Source organism: Lagenorhynchus albirostris, chromosome 3, assembly GCF_949774975.1.
Source record: "Lagenorhynchus albirostris chromosome 3, mLagAlb1.1, whole genome shotgun sequence".
Lineage (NCBI taxonomy): Eukaryota > Metazoa > Chordata > Mammalia > Artiodactyla > Delphinidae > Lagenorhynchus > Lagenorhynchus albirostris.
In genome coordinates this window covers 157,996,321-158,012,939 of record NC_083097.1, presented here as the reverse complement: position 1 = coordinate 158,012,939, position 16,619 = coordinate 157,996,321, and the positions used below count along the sequence as shown (strand labels likewise).

General features: G+C 48.7%; 1 protein-coding gene and 1 pseudogene across 3 annotated transcripts in view; one reads left to right on the top strand and one right to left on the bottom strand.

Moving 5' to 3' along the window:
* The first annotated feature begins 3,016 nt into the window (after positions 1 to 3,016).
* LOC132518645 (NADH-cytochrome b5 reductase 3-like) lies at positions 3,017 to 3,987 on the top strand (annotated as a pseudogene).
* Positions 3,988 to 7,281: 3,294 nt separating this feature from the next.
* The window catches only part of AP1M1 (adaptor related protein complex 1 subunit mu 1), a 30,247-nt gene continuing 20,909 nt past the window's right edge, over positions 7,282 to 16,619 (bottom strand). Inside the window, exons 7-13 of one of the 3 annotated variants that reach the window (XR_009539736.1) lie at positions 16,103 to 16,245; positions 15,566 to 15,637; positions 14,893 to 15,051; positions 14,610 to 14,685; positions 9,051 to 9,176; positions 8,341 to 8,416; positions 7,282 to 8,179 (exon numbers count right to left, since the gene is read on the bottom strand). Coding sequence is in view for 2 of the 3 variants with exons in the window: in XM_060144605.1 (XP_060000588.1) it covers positions 8,157 to 8,179; positions 8,341 to 8,416; positions 9,051 to 9,176; positions 14,893 to 15,051; positions 15,566 to 15,637; positions 16,103 to 16,245 (599 nt within the window). In the remaining variant the exon portion in view is untranslated. The remainder of the gene's footprint in view (positions 8,180 to 8,340; positions 8,417 to 9,050; positions 9,177 to 14,609; positions 14,686 to 14,892; positions 15,052 to 15,565; positions 15,638 to 16,102; positions 16,246 to 16,619) is intronic. The other 2 variants (XM_060144605.1, XM_060144606.1) reach the window with 2 other exon arrangements.

Genomic DNA, 16,619 nt, shown 5'->3' with positions numbered 1-16,619 from the left:
TGGTCTATAATTTTTTTGTCTCAGATTGTTTCAGGGACATGCTTGATTTCCTAAAATGAGTAAGGAAATGTTTCTTATTTTTCTATTCTTTGGGCAGAGTTTGTGAAATTCTTCTTTTTTTTTTCTTTAATGTTTGGTAAAACTTTCCCAATAAAGTCATCTGGATCTGGAGTTTTGACTAGTTTAATTTCTTTAGTAGTTATAGAACAATTCAGATTTTTCATTTCTTTTGAGTCAGTTTTTTTCCCCTCTAGGAATTTGTCCAAGTTACCTAAAATTTTCAAGTTTGCTGGCATAAAGTTGTTCATAATACCCCTTTATCCAGTACTCCTTGCCCATATGGTATCTTCAGGTGGATTAGAAAAAGACAGTCCTCTTCGAGGTGGATGAAGCTCTGGGCCAGGCACACAGCTTGGTAGACAGAAAGTGGGCTGAGTGACTTTGTGAAGTGGCACTTGCCTTGTTCTAATCTTTTTAATGTTTCAAAAGCTACAGTAATGTCTTTTTTTCCCCCATTTCCAATAATAGCTATTAGTGCCTTTTATTCATCTTGCTCAAAATTTCCAGCAGTTTTTCAATTTCATTCATCTTTTAAAATAGCTGACTTGTTGATTCTTTTTATTTGAATGTTTGTTTTCTATTTCCTTCATATCTACTCTTTATTATTTCCTATCTATACTCTTAGGTTTATTTTGTTCTTCTCCTAAATTCTGGAGACAGATGCTTAGCTCTTTATTTTCAGTCTTTCTTTTATAATATATATTTTATCAATATATATAATTTTGTATTACATATATGCAACATATATTGCATATATTTTAATATCTAGTATTAATACACTTAAGGCTACAAATTTCCTTCAAAATGCTACTTTAGCTGCATTGCACAAGTTTTTAAATAAGTATTTTCATTATCTCTCAGTTCAAGATAATTTTCCAAAATTTAATTATTTCCTAAAAATTAATTTCCCTAAAATTTCCGAAAATATAATTTTCCTAAAATTTCTTCCTTGATCAGTGGGTTATTTAGAACTGGTTTCCAAAATATGGAGATTTTTCTTATTATTGTTTTAAAATTGATTCCTAACTAAATAACATTTTGGTAAAGGGACTATGTCCTTCAACCTTGCTTTATAACCCAGTGTGTGCTTCAAAGAAAAATGTATTTTGTAGTTGCTGAATACAATGTTCTACATATACAGGCCCATTAGGTCAAATTTATTAATTGTATAGTTCAAATATTCTGTATCTTTACTGACTTTTTTCGTTTACTTGTTCTATCAACTGCTGAGAGAGATGAATTTAAATTGCTCATTATTACTGTGGATTTAACTATCTCTCCTGGTAGTTGTGTCAAATTTTGCTTTATGTATTTTGAGACCATGTTATTAGGGTCACACAAATTAAAAATATTTTTATCTCCTGATGAAATGAATCTTTTATTATTATTATAATAATATGTCCCACTTTATCTCCAGCAATGATTTTGCCTTAAAGCATATGTTGTCTAATATTAATATAACAGTTCCAGCTTTCTTATGGTATTTCTATGGTTATTTTCCCCATCTGTTATATATGTTTTAAAATTAATTAATTAATTAATTTTATCTTTGGCTGCATTGGGTCTTTGTTGCTGTGTGTAGCCTTTCTCTGGTTGTGGCGAGTGGGGGCTACTCTTTGTTGCAGTGCACAGGCTCTAGGCTCGTGGGCTTCAGTAGTTGCAGCACACAGGCTCAGTGGTTGTGGCGCATGGGCTTAGTTGCTCCGCGGTATGTGGGATCTTCCCGGACCGGGGCTCGAACCCGTGTACCCTGCATTGTCGGGCGGATTCTTAACCACTGCGCCACCAGGGACGTACCCATCCTGTTATTTTTTAACTTTCTGTATTTTAATGGTTTTTATGTGTCTCTTATAAATAACATAGAGTTGAAATTTTTAAAAATCCAGTTTGGCAAACTGACCTTTAGCTGGAGTGTATAGTCCATTTACATTTAATGTAATAATTGATATCACACTTAAATCTAGATTTAAATCTACCCTATTAATTTACTTTCTATTTTTACCCTTTCTATGTTCCTTTTTATCCCCCCTCTGGCCTCTCTGGCTTCATTTTAGGTTGTCTGTGGGTTTTTAAAAAAATCATTGTCTTCCCTCTGAACATTGGGAAGTTACAATTCTGCTTTTCTTATTGTAGTGATTCCTTTGGAAGTTATAATGCATGCTTTTCAAAATGCAGATTTCATCGATGTTTTTTACTTTTGTCCCACACAATCGTGGACTTGGAACACTCTAACTCCACTTACTCCCTGAGGACTTTTTTTTTTCTGTTGTACATTTTAATTCTATCACTTTTTTTAACTCCAGGAAACATTATTATTGTTTTATGCAACCTATGTTTGTTTAGGTTTTCCCATGTATTCACTCCTTCTTTATTCTTTATTCCTTCTTACATCTTGACCTTCCATCTGGGATCACTTTCTTTTTGCCCGAAGCAATATAATTTAGAATTTTCTTTAGTGTGAGTTGGCTGCTGCTGGCAAACTCATACAGGCTTTGTCTGAAAAAGTTTTTATTTCAACCTCATTCTTGAAATATTTTTGTTGGGTTGGCAGTTTTCTTTCAGCACGTTGAAAATGTCATTTTGCTTTCATCTGGTTTCCTTTGTTGCTGATGAAAAGTAGGCTGTTTACCTTGTCACACTTTTGAAGTTAATGTGTTTTCCATCCCTAGCTGCTTTACAGATTTGTTGTCTTTTTTTTCTTTATAAATTTTACTGAAGTGTAACATATATACAGAAGAGTGAACAATCATAAATGCTTGATGAATTTTCAAAAGTGAGAACACCATGTAACCTGCATCCAGATTAAAAAAATAATCTCTGGTATTTTCTAATTTCCATTACATTTTCTTCTTTAATTACACATGGTACTTTAGAAGTGTTCTTAAAAACTATATTTGGGCTCAGTGACGTGGCGGGGGGGGGGGCGCAGGCCCAGGGCGTGGCGGTCACAGCAGCGGCGGCGGAGCTAGAGCAGAGCGGAGCCACCACGGGGGCCCGGCTGAGCACGTTGGGCCACGTGGTCCTCTCCCCAGTCTGGTTCCTGTACAGCCTGCTCATGAAGCTGTTCCAAAGCTCCACTCCCGCCATCACCCTCGAGAACCTGGACATCAAGTACCTGCTGCAGCTGATTGACAAGGAGGTCATCAGCCTTGACACCTGATGGTTCCACTTTGCTCTACCGTCGCCCCAGCACATCCTGGGCCTCCCCGTAGGGCTAGCACATCTACCTCTCGGCTTGAATCAATGGGAACCTGGTCATTCTGCCCTACATGCCTGTCTCCAGCGATGACAAGGGCTTTGTGGACCTGGTCATCAAGGTTTACTTCAAAGACACTCACCCCAAGTTTCCCGCTGGTGGGATGTCCCAGATGTCCCAGTACCTGTAAAGCATGAAGATTGGAGGCACCATTGAGTTCCGAGACCCAAATGGGCTGCCGGTCTACCAGGGCAAAGGAAAGTTTGCCATCTGTGCAGACAAGAAATCCAACCCTGTCATCAAGACGGTGAAGTCTGTGGGCATGTTTGCGGGAGGAACGGGCATCACCCCAATGCTATAGGTGATCCGCGCCATCATGAAGGACAGGGATGATCACACCATGTGCCACCTGCGCTTTGCCAACCAGACTGAGAAGGACCTCCTGCTGCGGCTGGAGCTGGAGGAACTGAAGAACGAACATTCTGAGTGCTTCAAGCTCTGGTACATGGTGGACAGTGCCCCTGAAGCTTGGGACTACAGCCAGGGCTTCGTGAACGAGGAGATGATCTGGGACCACCTTCCACCCCTGGAGGAGGAGCCACTGGTGCTGATGTGCGGACCCCCGTGCATGATCCAGTATGCCTGCCTGCCCAATCTGGACAGCGTGGGCCACCCCAAGGAGCGCTCCTTCGCCTTCTGATGGGCGGGCCCGGGCTGGCTCCGCCCCACACTCACCGTGCCCTGTCTGCACCCACCCCTCCCGCTGTTGTCTGTTAACACCACTCTCCCCCACATCTGCTGCTGCGGCCGGGTTCAGCCTGGCCTGCCCGTTCCTGGGAGGGCACCCCGCTGGGCTGGTCCCCAAGGGGCCCCTTTGGGAGCAGGGCTCTGTTACAGGTGGGCCGCTGTCAGCCACCTTTAGGGCAGATTCCCGTCTGGGCCTCACTGGAGATGCCCTTCCCCACCCCCTCCTGGCAGGGGCTGCTGGGTGAGAGGCTGCCTCGACCCCAGGGTACAGCAGGCCCGGCCAGCAGGGAGTTGCGCTCTCCCTGGAGCTGGAGTAGGAGGAGGGGGCTGGCCGAGGGCCCTTCCAGCTGGCACATGGGCCCTCCCAAAGCCTCAGCATTTCCCCAAAACACCCAAACATTCGGGCAGCTTTGGAAGCTCCAAGCAGTCGACCTCTGATTGACCAGCTTGGGGTCCCGGGCTGCCAGCCCTAATGGCAGAGCTAAGACGATGTATTTATCCCTCTGTCCCAGACCCCCATTCTGCTGCCCTCACCCCAGATGGGGGAGATTTTTAGCAGAGCCTCTTGTCTGAGGGATATTCTCAGTGGCCTCGACGTTGCCTTTAGACCACAGCGTGTTGGCCTCTTGCATATCGGCTTTTTAGAGTCATTTATGATCAAATTGAAGTAAAGCTTTGCTAATTTGGAAAAAAAAAGAAAACTAATTATATTTGTAAATATTTTAAAGAAATTCATTTGTTGTTGATTTCTAACTTAATTCTCTTGAGAATTCCTTAGAGAATGTGGACTCTAATACCAAGAATTCTTGGGAATTTGTGAAAAGTGTTTCAAGGTCTAGTACACTTTTTTTTTTTTGGCCTTAAGTCTATTTGGTTTGATATTAATATAACTACATGAGGTTTATTTTGGTATTGGTTAGCATTATTTTCCTTTTAACTGTGTTGTGTACTTATATTTCAGGTGTATATTTCACAAACAGGATATAGCTGGATTTTGTACCTTAAACTAGCAGGTTTGCTTCGTGTACATTTATTGTGATTCCTAACATTTGGATTTATTTCTACAATCTTATTTTGCAGTTTTTATGGCACAGTAGGAAAAGTTGTGCAGTTTTAAATGTTATTATTAAAAGATTCTTAGGACACCTTGTATTTATCCCGCTTTTTCATGCTCCTCTCTCCTTTCCTGTTGGTTTGTTAAAATTTTCTTTAAACCGTTTCCCAACCACTGGTTTGGAAGTTATACAAGAATATATAGTTTTTTAGACTTTAGTCCATCTTCTTCCCAAACAGTAAAAAGACCTTGGGAGGTATGGATGCCAACTGCCTATTTTGCAGGATGCTGTCCAGAATTTTAGTTGTAACTTGTTACTACTCAGACATTACTAACTCATCACTACCACTGCTTTATATAGTCAATGACAGTTTAGATATTCCCAATGTTTTCCAAGCTTTTTCAGCAATCTTCCTCAAGTCTCTTTCCTTCCTCCTGCATTGAATCCTTTTTTGTTGTTGTTGTTGTTGGCGGTGTTGGGTCTTCGTTGCTGTGCACGGGCTTTCTCTAGTTGTGGAGAGCAGGTGGCTACTCTTTGTTGCGGTGTGCGGGCTTCTCATTTTGTGGTGGCTTCTCTTCTTGTGGAGCACGGGCTCTAGGTGCATGGGCTTCAGTAGTTGCAGCACACAGGATTCAGCAGTTGTGGCGCATGGGCTTAGTTGCTCTGCAGTATGTGGGATCCTCCCAGACCAGGGCTCAAACCCATGTCCCTTGCATTGGCAGGCAGATTCTTAACCACTGAGCCATCAGGGAAGTCCTGAATCTCCTTCTTCTCGTACGCCAAGTTGCTTCGTGAGGGTCTGCTATTGTTAAACTTTTAATTTTGTTCTTTTGCTGGGCACAGAATTGGTCATCACAGACTAGTCATCTTCTCTTAGCAATTTGAGCCTATTCTTTTTTTTTTTTTTTTTTTTTTGCGGTACGCAGGCCTCTCCTGTTGCGGAGCACAGGCTCCAGACGCGCAGGCTCAGCGGCCATGGCTCACAGGCCTAGCCGCTCCGCGGCATGTGGGATCTTCCCGGACGGGGGCACGAACCCGTGTCCCCTGCATCGGCAGGCGGACTCTCAACCACTGCGCCACCAGGGAAGCCCTTGAGCCTATTCTTTATCTTCTGACTTCCATTCTTGCAGTTGTGAAACCAGCTCTCAGCCTAATTGCTTTTTTCTTTTTTGTGTGTGTTGTGTTTTTATCTTCTTTGCATTGCTTTTTGTGATCTTCACTGAGTCTCTAATGTTCTGCATTTTGACTGTGATGTTTCTTAGTTTTAGACTTAGATTTATTTATCCTGATTTGGCCTCAATGGTTTCCTGAATCTGAGAATGTAAAGATTTTACATGTAAAATGTTTAATTTTGGAAAATTCTGGTCATTGTCTCTTTGTATATTGTGGCTCCGGAGGGTCTTCTGGAGGGAGGCCACCAGGGCTTGCTGCAGATGTGGGCATGCGAGTGAGGGGTGGGGCATTAAGGGTGCCTGCAAGGGCTTTGGCCTGAGCCCTGGGCCAGGGCAACGTCCTTTACTCCACACGGTAGAAGGCCAAGCTTCCACTCAGGCTGATGCCCACTAGACCTCCAAGGAGGAGCTGGGTGATATGGGAGAGGGAGAAGAAAACACAGTCCTTGAATGTAAGAGGGTGTGGGGCAGGCAGGGCCATCAGCATTGGAGGGACAGTGGGTGCAGATGCCTGCAGTGGGAAGACAAGCTCCTCCTGCCCATGTGCCCACCATGATCCCCTCTATGGACCAGGCAGCGGTTCTCAGACTCCAGTGCGTGCACGAATCACATGTAGAGCCTGTTAACTGGTCTCCTGGGCCCCATCCTGAGACTCTGCCTCAGCAGGTCAGGGTAGGCCTGTGAACCTGCATTTGTAGTGAGCTCCAAGGGGACGCTGATGTTGCTGGTACCAGGACCACACTCTAAGGAAGACCACTGGGCTGGGAAGGGATGGGGGCAAGCTGTTGGTGATCTGAGGGTTGGGGGTTGTAACAGTCATCTCCGATGAGAGGGATCCATTTTGCTCATGTGCTCTCCTCTGTGTGGCCCCCCTGGAAGGGGTGGCCCTGGTGGCCCAGTGCAATGGCTCTGCCGTCCCATTGCCTGTTCCCGTCTTCCCTGGGGGATGTAGGGGCACTGGGAGCTGGTGACACCACACGGAGCCACACATAGGTTGGTCATCCATGGGGAGTCAGTACCACGCTGCATCAGATGGAAGGCAGGCAGCATGTGTAACTGATGGAATTTAATGTACTCATGACACAAACACAGACAGGGTTGAAGGGGGTGGTGTCCAAGCACGGATGTGGATGACCCGTGCGCCCCACCCTCTGAGGCCAGGGGCCCTTCCTGGACCCCACCTCCCCTGGGGGGACAAACACTGATGTGGATGAGTGACAGCATCGTGTGGCACAGGCTGGCCCTCAGAAGGCGCCTCTGTTGAAGCCTATGCGTCCAGGCCAAGGAGCCTCCAAGGAACAGCCATCAGCTGCAGCCTCCGATCAAAGTGCCAGGTTCTGGCCCGATGTGGGAAGGCGACCCAGCGTCAGCCTCGCTGGGGAGGAGGGCGAGGAACGGGGAGGTCCTGTCCTCGCTAAGTGCTGCCTGAGCGCTTCAGGATGAGGGGCAGGAGGCGTGGACAGTGAAGTTCACGTAAACAGCAACGGACCAAGACAAAAATCCAGGAACACTCAATAAACCTACAACGTTCAACAGAATGGCAACAAAACGGTGGCCCTGCCAGCCCGGCCAGACAGTGGTCTGGCGAGCGTTTCCCAATCTTTTCGTGACTAGGAGCTAAACAGCACAGAAGGCTGTATTTGATCTCTGGAGGGAAAGATTTCTTTCCTTCCCTTCAAACTGACTCGGGGGCAAAGAGACGAGACTTCTTGAAGATAAGCCTCTTCTGGGAAAAGGGACTTGGGGGATGAGAGTGGCGACGGCACAGCAGGTGCGCCTGGAGGAGGAGGGGCCCCTGGGTGGAGCCGGGAGGGTGGCTGGTGTCCAGGGGAGCCTTTCCTTCCGGCAGGCTTGGCAGGTGCTTCCTCCCGGTGCTTCCACCAGGAGCCCCAGTGCTGGGCCGGGAGCGTTGGCCACCGTGGCCCCTCACTGGGTCCGGAGCTGGTAATCTAGGAGTGAGGAGGAGGCGTCTGTTGTCTGCTCTGCACCCTGGGCCCACCTGCCCCGACCCTGGGGCTGCTCCGTGAGCACCACCCTGGAGACAGCAGCATGCCCACCAGGGACCTTTCCAGCACCCCCCCGACCTGCCCCACGGGTGGGCCGCACGCACCTCCGTTCTGAGTGATGTAACGAACCCACGGTAGGGCCTGGTAGCCGCTCTTCTCGATGATCTTCAGGTAGCGCACCTGGGGCACAGGTACCAGGGCCCTAAGCATGCACACACCCCCATCCCCCTTCCTGGTCCCCGCTTAGTCATTCCTCCCGGGGCCAGGCTGTGACCAGGAGGGCGAGGGAGGGGGCAAAGGGCCTTGATCTGTCTGAACCTCTCTGAGGCTGAGGGAGGGTGGAGGTACTTCTAGAAGATGCGGCAAAGAGCCAGATGTGCGCTCTCGGGCACAGCCCTCCAGCAGATTCCTGGAGAAGGGGTCCCGTCCAGGGTTCTCTTCCCCATGCAGGTCTTCTGCGGAGGTGCCCAGGAAAACGGGTCCCATGGTGGCAAGTGCGTGGATGCTAGAGGCTCAAACTCTAGTTTTGGGGACTGAATGCGTCTCTGAGCTTGGAGCTCAAGCACAGGTCAGGTCTGGGTAAACAACTGTGGGCCTCTTTCCATTAGGGCCGGGCTGCCCTCGGAGACAGGCAGAGCCAGGAGCACCGCGGAGCCCCAGGACAAGCCAATTAGCACCCTTTTCTAACTGGTTGCACAGATGTCTGTCACCTGCAACCCTCTGAGCCTGGACTGACACCTGGTCCCGGTCCCTGAGGCCCCCCTGGGCCTATCCATGTCTGCTCTGGGGCCCTGGCAGCCCTGGCCGCATGTACCTGGATGCCGGAGGTAGTGAAGTAGGGGATCTCAAACTTGACACTGATCGGGGGCTTGCCCTCCTTGTCCTCCGCCTCCACGCTGGGCAGGCCGAAGTGGGCCCGCATCAGGTACTCCTTGCCGCCCTGGGGGAGAACACCAGGGTGGAGGTGGTCAGGCTGAGGCCCCAGGCAAGCTCGGCCAACAGCTGCCCCTGGAGAATGCCAGGCTGCTGGCTCGGCCACCAACCTCTTCCTGTGTGACCTGCAGTCACCCAGTGCCTTGGCTTCTCCAAAACACTCATACTTGTCCTCCAGGCCTCACAGGCTGCCCCCACCAGCCCCGCTGGGGAAAACTGTTGAATTCTGAGGATGAAGAGAAAATTTCACAAGTTGCCAGGCACAGAAGCCTAGCTGCTTCAAGGAAAATAAGACCAACAGGCCTTGGGAGGGAAGAACAGAGAGGGAGAGCGAGCACACAGCGCAGATATGGGCTGCCGTGGGACAAGGGCCCCTACCTGCCCAGGCCAGAGTCCAAGTGAACACCCCCAGAGCCCAGTGTCAGGAAGGTGTGTGAAAGCAAGAGGGACATGTCAAAATGAAGAAAAGGGAACAGGGAGAGGCAACAAAAATAAGAGACCAAGGTTGGGGGCTGACTGATGAGCTGGCCCTGGGTCTTGCCCCCAAAGGGCGTGGCTCTGGCCCTGGAAGCTGAGCAATGACTCCAGAGATGGTGCTTGGAGCAGGGCCAGGAATGACTGGAACCCTCCTCTTGACCACGAGGAGTCAGGAGTCTTGGCCTGGTTGTCCAAGCGCCCGGTGAGCCTCACCCAGAACAGCAGGGAGGAGTGGGGAGCATAGCTCTCATCACACCCGGGACATGGAGGGTTTTGATCCCCGTGCCTCTGGCAACAGCAGTCACTGCCGACCAGAGCTACTTCTGCGTGCCTCGGGCAGGGCAGGGCAGGAGAGAGCCACGCCTCCCCAGGGCTGAGCTCATGCACCCCCCCGCCCACCCCCCACCCCCGGCACCGCCCCAGGATGAAGCGAGTGGTCAGTCTCTGCTCATCAGTGCAGGAATGTGGACTCTGCCTGACTCGGTGCTATGTGCTGAGTGCAGATTCTGGGACAACGAGGGGAGAATAATGTGGTCTCAGCAATAGACGAAGCAGGCAGCAAAGGAATAAAATCAGCTCCATCAGCCTGTGTATGAAACAACAACCTGACCAAAAATCTGAGCCTTATAAAAACAAAGTGGAGGGACTTCCCTGGTGGCGCAGTGGTTACGAATCCACCTGCCAGGGGCTTCCCTGGTGGTGCAGTGGTTAACGAATCCACCTGCCAAGGGCTTCCCTGGTGGTGCAGTGGTTAAGAATCCGCCTGCCAATGCAGGGGACACGGGTTCGAGCCCTGGTCCGGGAAGATCCCACATACCACGGAGCAACTAAGCCTGTGCGCCGCATCTACTGAGCCTGCGCTCTAGAGGCCGTGAGCCACAAGTACTGAGCCAGTGCTCCTAGAGCCCGTGCTCCGCAACGAGAAGCCACCTCAGCGAGAAACCCGCTCACGGCAACAAAAAGTAGCCCCCGCTCTCAACAACTAGAGAAAGCATGTGTGCAGCAACAAAGACCCAACACAGCCAAAAATAAATTAATTAATTTAAAAAAAAAAGAATCTGCCTGCCAATGCAGGGGTCACGGGTTCAACCCCTGTCCCGGGAAGATCCCACACGCCACGGAGCAACTAAGCCCATGTGCTGCAACTACTGAGCCTGTGCTCTAGAGCCCGCAAGCCACAACTGATGAACCCTGTGCGCTCTAGGGCCCATGTACCGCAACTACTGAGCCTGCATGCTGCAACTACTGAAGCCCACGTGCCTAGAGCCCGTGCTCCGTAACAAGAGAAGCCATCGCAACAAGAAGCCTGCACACCACAACAAAGAGTAGCCCCCGCTCGCTGCAACTAGAGAAAGCCCGCACACAGCAACGAAGACCCAAACGCAGTCCAAAAAAAAAAAAAAGAGGTTAAGAGTAGTAATTAAAGAAAAAGCAAAGTGGAAAATGAAAGCAAAACAATATGCAGAGAGGCTGGCCCTCTCTGCGGGGGGTGGAAGTCTGCAAGCCTACCTTGTGTCAGTCATGTCCATGTACATGGGTTTACTTCTCCTATTAATGAGAAAGACTTAGAGGTTGGCTCACAGACCAAAACCCAACTCCACACTGTAAAAGCAGAGTGAGAAAGGCTAAACCAGTAGAAAGAATGGGTGAAGGCATGCCAGCCAAAGTCAAACAAAATAGAGCTGCCACAGCGGAGAATTCAGGGCAAAGAATTACAGGTGCAGAGGATGATAGTCCACATCCTAAAGGCTATTCCTATGATCCATAGGGAGGATACAATAGATAGGAGTATCTATGCACCAAATAACATGGCACCAACTTTCGTTAAGCAGATGCTACAAGAGAGGAGAAGAGAACCAGAGGAAGGCAGAGCTGGCCCAGCTCTCTGTCTGACTGATGCTGTCATGGCATCATGGCAGACCTCATGGCACATGTGTCAAATTCTCTACCCCAATAATAGAGGCCCTATCTTCCTCTCAACTACATATGGGATATTCACAAACTTTGACCTTCTATTAGTGCACAATGAACACTTCAATAAATTCTAAAAGTAGAAACAGCATGAATAACATTCTCTGGTCTCAAAGCACCAAATTTATAGTGAAGACAAAATGGAAAAAACCCCTTGACCAGGAAATTCAAACAAGACAAAACAAAACAAAAAAACACTCTCCATTCAATTACAGAATTTCTAGATAATATCAAATATTACATGCCAGATCTGTGGGCTATACAGCTAAGGCAGGGTTCAGAGGAACATCTGTGGCTTAAATATTCATTTATATCAATACATATTTTAAAACAAAATAATCAAATTAAAATACAGAACTTGAAACCTAGAGCAAAGAAAGGATGAAGAAACTCAAATTAAATAAAACTGAAAACTATTACAACAAATAAACTAAAAAGTGAATCTGGAAAAAAAATACGCAAACCACCAGGTAACCTTATCAAGGAAAAAAGAAGGCACAAGTACGCAAAATAAGATATAACAAGGGAGAAGTAATTGTCATAAGAGAAGGGGAAAAAAAGACACCAATTTTCTACAACTCTGTGTAGACAAATTTGAAAACCTGGTTAGGATGGATAATTTTGTAGGAAAATACAATTTACCTAAACTGACTCCAACAGAAATAGAAACTCTAAATGGTCTAATTTCCACAGATGAGGTAGAGAAAGTAACAGAGATACAGATGGTCACAAAGCCAAATTCTACCAATCCTCTCAAGGCAAGACGATCTCAAGGCTACTTAAACTGTTCTGCATCATGGAAAAGGGAGACAAAAAAATAATGAAATGGGTACAATATTGATACCTGATAGAGACTGTACCAAAAAAAAAATCAATCTCAGTTATGGATCTCAATGTAAAAATCCTACATACAATGTTAACCAACAAGATTAATAGCACATTAAAGAGAAAACAGATCATGATCAAGTGGGGTTTGCCAGAATGCATGGATGGTTCAAGGTCCATCCTATATTAATATAGGAACTTACAGACACTGAAGAGGCGTTTGGGTAAATTCGTTGGCCATTTGTGCTAAAAACACAGTAAAGGGGACTTCCCTGGTGGCACAGTGGTTAGGACTCTGCGCTCCCAATGCAGGGGGCCCAGGTTTGATCCCTGGTCAGGGAACTAGATCCCACATGCATGCAGCAACTAACAGTTCGCACGCAGCAACTAAGAGTTCACATGACACAACTAAGGAGCCTGTGTGCTACAACTAAGGAGCCTGCCTGCCCCAACTAAGACCCAGCGCAACCAAATAAAAATAAATATTAAAAAAATAAAATAAAATAAAAAATAAAAACACAGTAAAGTAGGACTGAAGTGAATTGTAGCCCAAAGCAGCAACACACTTAAGAGGGGAAACCCTGCCAGCTCCAGCTGGGGGCAAAGCCAGGAGGCTGCTCTCTCCACCGCCATTTACAGGCAATGGAGATAGCAAGTGAAGCAGTGAGACGCCAGAAGCCATAAGGTGCCCAAGAATGGGAGAGGAAAAGGGGAAACTGCATCTGGCTGCAAACAGTGTGGAAGAATATCTAAAAACCCATGAGAATTGAAAGAAAAACTACCACAAACAAAAAATTTAGTAAGGTACCAGGACACAAAATTACCATACAAATATTAGCAACCTGTTGTAAGACACAATGGAAGAGAAGACCCCAGTTACCAAAATATCAACTTAAAAATTATCTTAATGAGAAATATGCAAAACCAGAAGAGATCTTTGGGGTGTCCTGGAGGCAAGAAGTGTTCTGTGGCTTTTATCCGGTTCAGTTGTGTTCACTCTGAGGAAATTCACTGAGTTGTACACATATCACTTGTTACTTTTCTGCATGTTATATTTAAATAAAAGTACCTTTAAAAACAACGGGAGAGGCCATATGAGGTATATATAAGGTAAGCATTAAAACATTCCCAAAAGGCACAAAGGTGAGAGTGGGGCAAGGCTATTGATAGGATAATTCGGCCTCAAAAAGGTGTTAATCCTTCCCAATTAACTTACAAATTTAGTGCAAACAAACTGATTCTAAAATTTATGAGAAAAATGAAACAAGCAAGAGTTGCCAGGAAACAGATAAGCAGTGAGGTTGCGGGGAGTTACGGTAGGGTAGGGTTGGCCCTACCAGATGTTAAAACATAGAATAAAGTTAAAATGTGGCCTTGTGGCACGGAGAGACAGACAAGAGGATGCTCAAAAAGAGACCTAATGCCGCATGAAAATTTGATTTTTGAAAAACACGGCATTTCAAACCACTGGGGAAAAGATGGGACTTTTTAGTGGATGATGTTAGGAAACTGGATAGCCATGTGGGAAAAGATAAAGTTGGATCTGTATGTCACCCATTTACCAGACTGTGCTCCAAAAGGACCTGAAGTCTAAGGTGAAAAATACTACTGTACTCGTTCTAGAAGCAAACATGGGTGAATTGCTTTATAGCCTGGAATGGGGAAGCCTTTCAAATCATGACTTAAAATCCAAACACAATAAAAGAAAGACTGAGAAATGTGACTACATTAAACAACAATTAAAAGAAGAAGCAATCAAAAAGGTTACACAGCAAAAAACACCAGAAGCAAAGTCAAAAGACAAACACCAAACACTGAGAAATACCATTTGCAACTGATATCAAAGAAAAGGTACTAATCTTGCCCATGTGTAAACAGCTTTTGGAAACTAAGAAGAAAATGAGCAAACTTGATAGAGAAGTGAGCAAGAGACAGCTACTATAGTTTCCTGAGAAAGAAGCACAAACAGTCCTCTGAGACGTGAAAAAGTGCTCCATCTTGTTTCTCATGAGAAGGGCGATGGGCTGCACCCTGAGTCGGCGCAGCCGCTTACCCATCTTCCAGTCCCAGGGCACTCTTTACACAAACCCAGACTCAAGTGCTCAAAATCCTGAACACAAGCCAGCTGGCTATACCAGCCTGTGGGCCGGGGCAGGAAGTGCTCTACCTTCCTGGAGCTGGTGCTGGATTCCCGTGAGGCTCTGGCCCCAAGGCAGTCTGTTCCCCAGGAGGGATGATGAGCTCTAAACAGGAGTGTCAGAGGGAGAAAGGAGGAGGGAGAGAGGGACCCCTGCCGTGACTCTGAAGACAGGCTGGTTCACACACAAGAGGAAGGTGGAGTGCCCCCCTACCCTGGGCCCCAGCCCCACCCCTGCCCCAGCCAGGCTGAGCCAAGCAGGCCTCTGCCCATGCCTGTCTGGAGGGGGCGCCCCGCCGAGAAGGGTGCTCACCGGGAAGGACTTGATGGACCACACGATCTCACTGTTCTCGGGGACCCACTTGACGCTCCCCACTGTCGTCTTGAACTTGGGTGAGTCGGCATCGTTGGGCACAGGGATGTGGATCTCCACGTTGTTGGCTGTTGACCGCCGCTTGAACTGGCTCTTGGCCTGGAGACAAGGCCAATGTGGCCAAGGTTGCGGCGGGAGAAGGTGAGACAGCCTGGCTCCCACCCAGCCTGCTCCCACAAGGGCCACATGCCCCTTGGCCTGGCCTCTGGGAGTCCCACTCCCAGCACCGAGCTGACCCCCACGCTCTCTCCCACCCCCTGGGGTCTTCCTTAAGCTCAACTTTGGACGGTCAGTCTCTGCCCTCCTGTCCCCTTGGCCTTTGGGACTCCCGATCCCTCCCTCTGGCCCTGGCCTCCAGGGAAAAGGTCTGTGTGACCAGGGCTGGCCTGGGCTAGGTGAGGTCACTGAGTGGCAGAAGTGCTCCACCTGGACACTTGGTCACAGGCCACTGCCACGGTGGCCGCACACAAGATCCAGGCAGCGTGTCCTCTCTGTGCCCAAGGCCCCGGACAGGCCACAGATACCAGAAGGCCTGCACTAGGCGGGGGAGCCCAAATCCCCCGTCTTATGCCCCACACGCCTGGCTGATGCTGCGTGCAGGATGCACACACACCTTGATCATGTACTCAATGCGGCTGTGGGAATGCTTTTCAATCACAGACTCGATCCAGATCAAGGGCTTGACCTGTCGGGGAGAGTGAAGATGGCGCTCACAACCAGTCGTTTTACAAAGCCCTGTTTCACAGAGGGGAAACTGAGGGCAAGGGACCACAGGGCCAGGTGTGAGCCCAGCACACTGCTGCTCGGGGCTCCACAGCTGGTGCCAGGATGGGTCAGAGCATTAGAGAAAACGCAGAAAACATCACCGAGGACGCTCTGGTGGGGAATGCCTGGGAAAGGGGCAGTGGTGTCAAAGGGGTCTGGCCCCTCAGTTCAGAAAGTTCAGAGCCTTGCATTGTCAAACAGGCTCCTTGGAGCCCAGGCTGCTCATGGGGAGCTGTGCCCATCCTGGGCATCACCTCACAAGACGTGAGACTCGCTGTGGACGGGGACGGCTCCCAGCCAGCAGGGAAGAGGAGGGAGGCTGCCCCAGGGGAGGAGCAGGGGCGGGGGCCTGGGGGCCCTCTTGGCTGGCGGCTGGTGCACTCACATGGGTGTTGAGGCGGTAGGACATGAGCTCAAACTCGCCATCGGGTGGGATGAAGGAGATGGTGCGGTCGTTCTCAAAGCGAGAGAGCCTCACACACTGGTGGAACTTCACGTCCTCCAGCTCCACGGACTTGCTTTTGCCACCTGAGGGGAGGTGGGGGTGAGGGCGGGACAGTCCCTAGGCCCCCCAGGCCACTCTCTCAGCAATGCTCCCACTGTCTAGGGTTCACTCCTGACACAGCAGAGCAGAGCTGCCCCCAGATCTGTGAGAGTATCTTGGGCCACGAACACCAAGGGGGCCGGCTTCTGAGGCAGCCACGCCCCATCTCTCCTCACCCCGCTGGAAGCCCCATTACGTCCCAAGATTGGGCTGAGGACAGGGCTAGTAGGCCTAGTTCACAATGAGTCCCCAGCCAGGGTTGCTGCCTGGGACATGCTTGCTGAATGATTAACAGACCCCACTGAGGGTGCTCGGTGATGGCTTAGGGCTCCCTGAGGGTGCCGGTCCTGTCATCCCT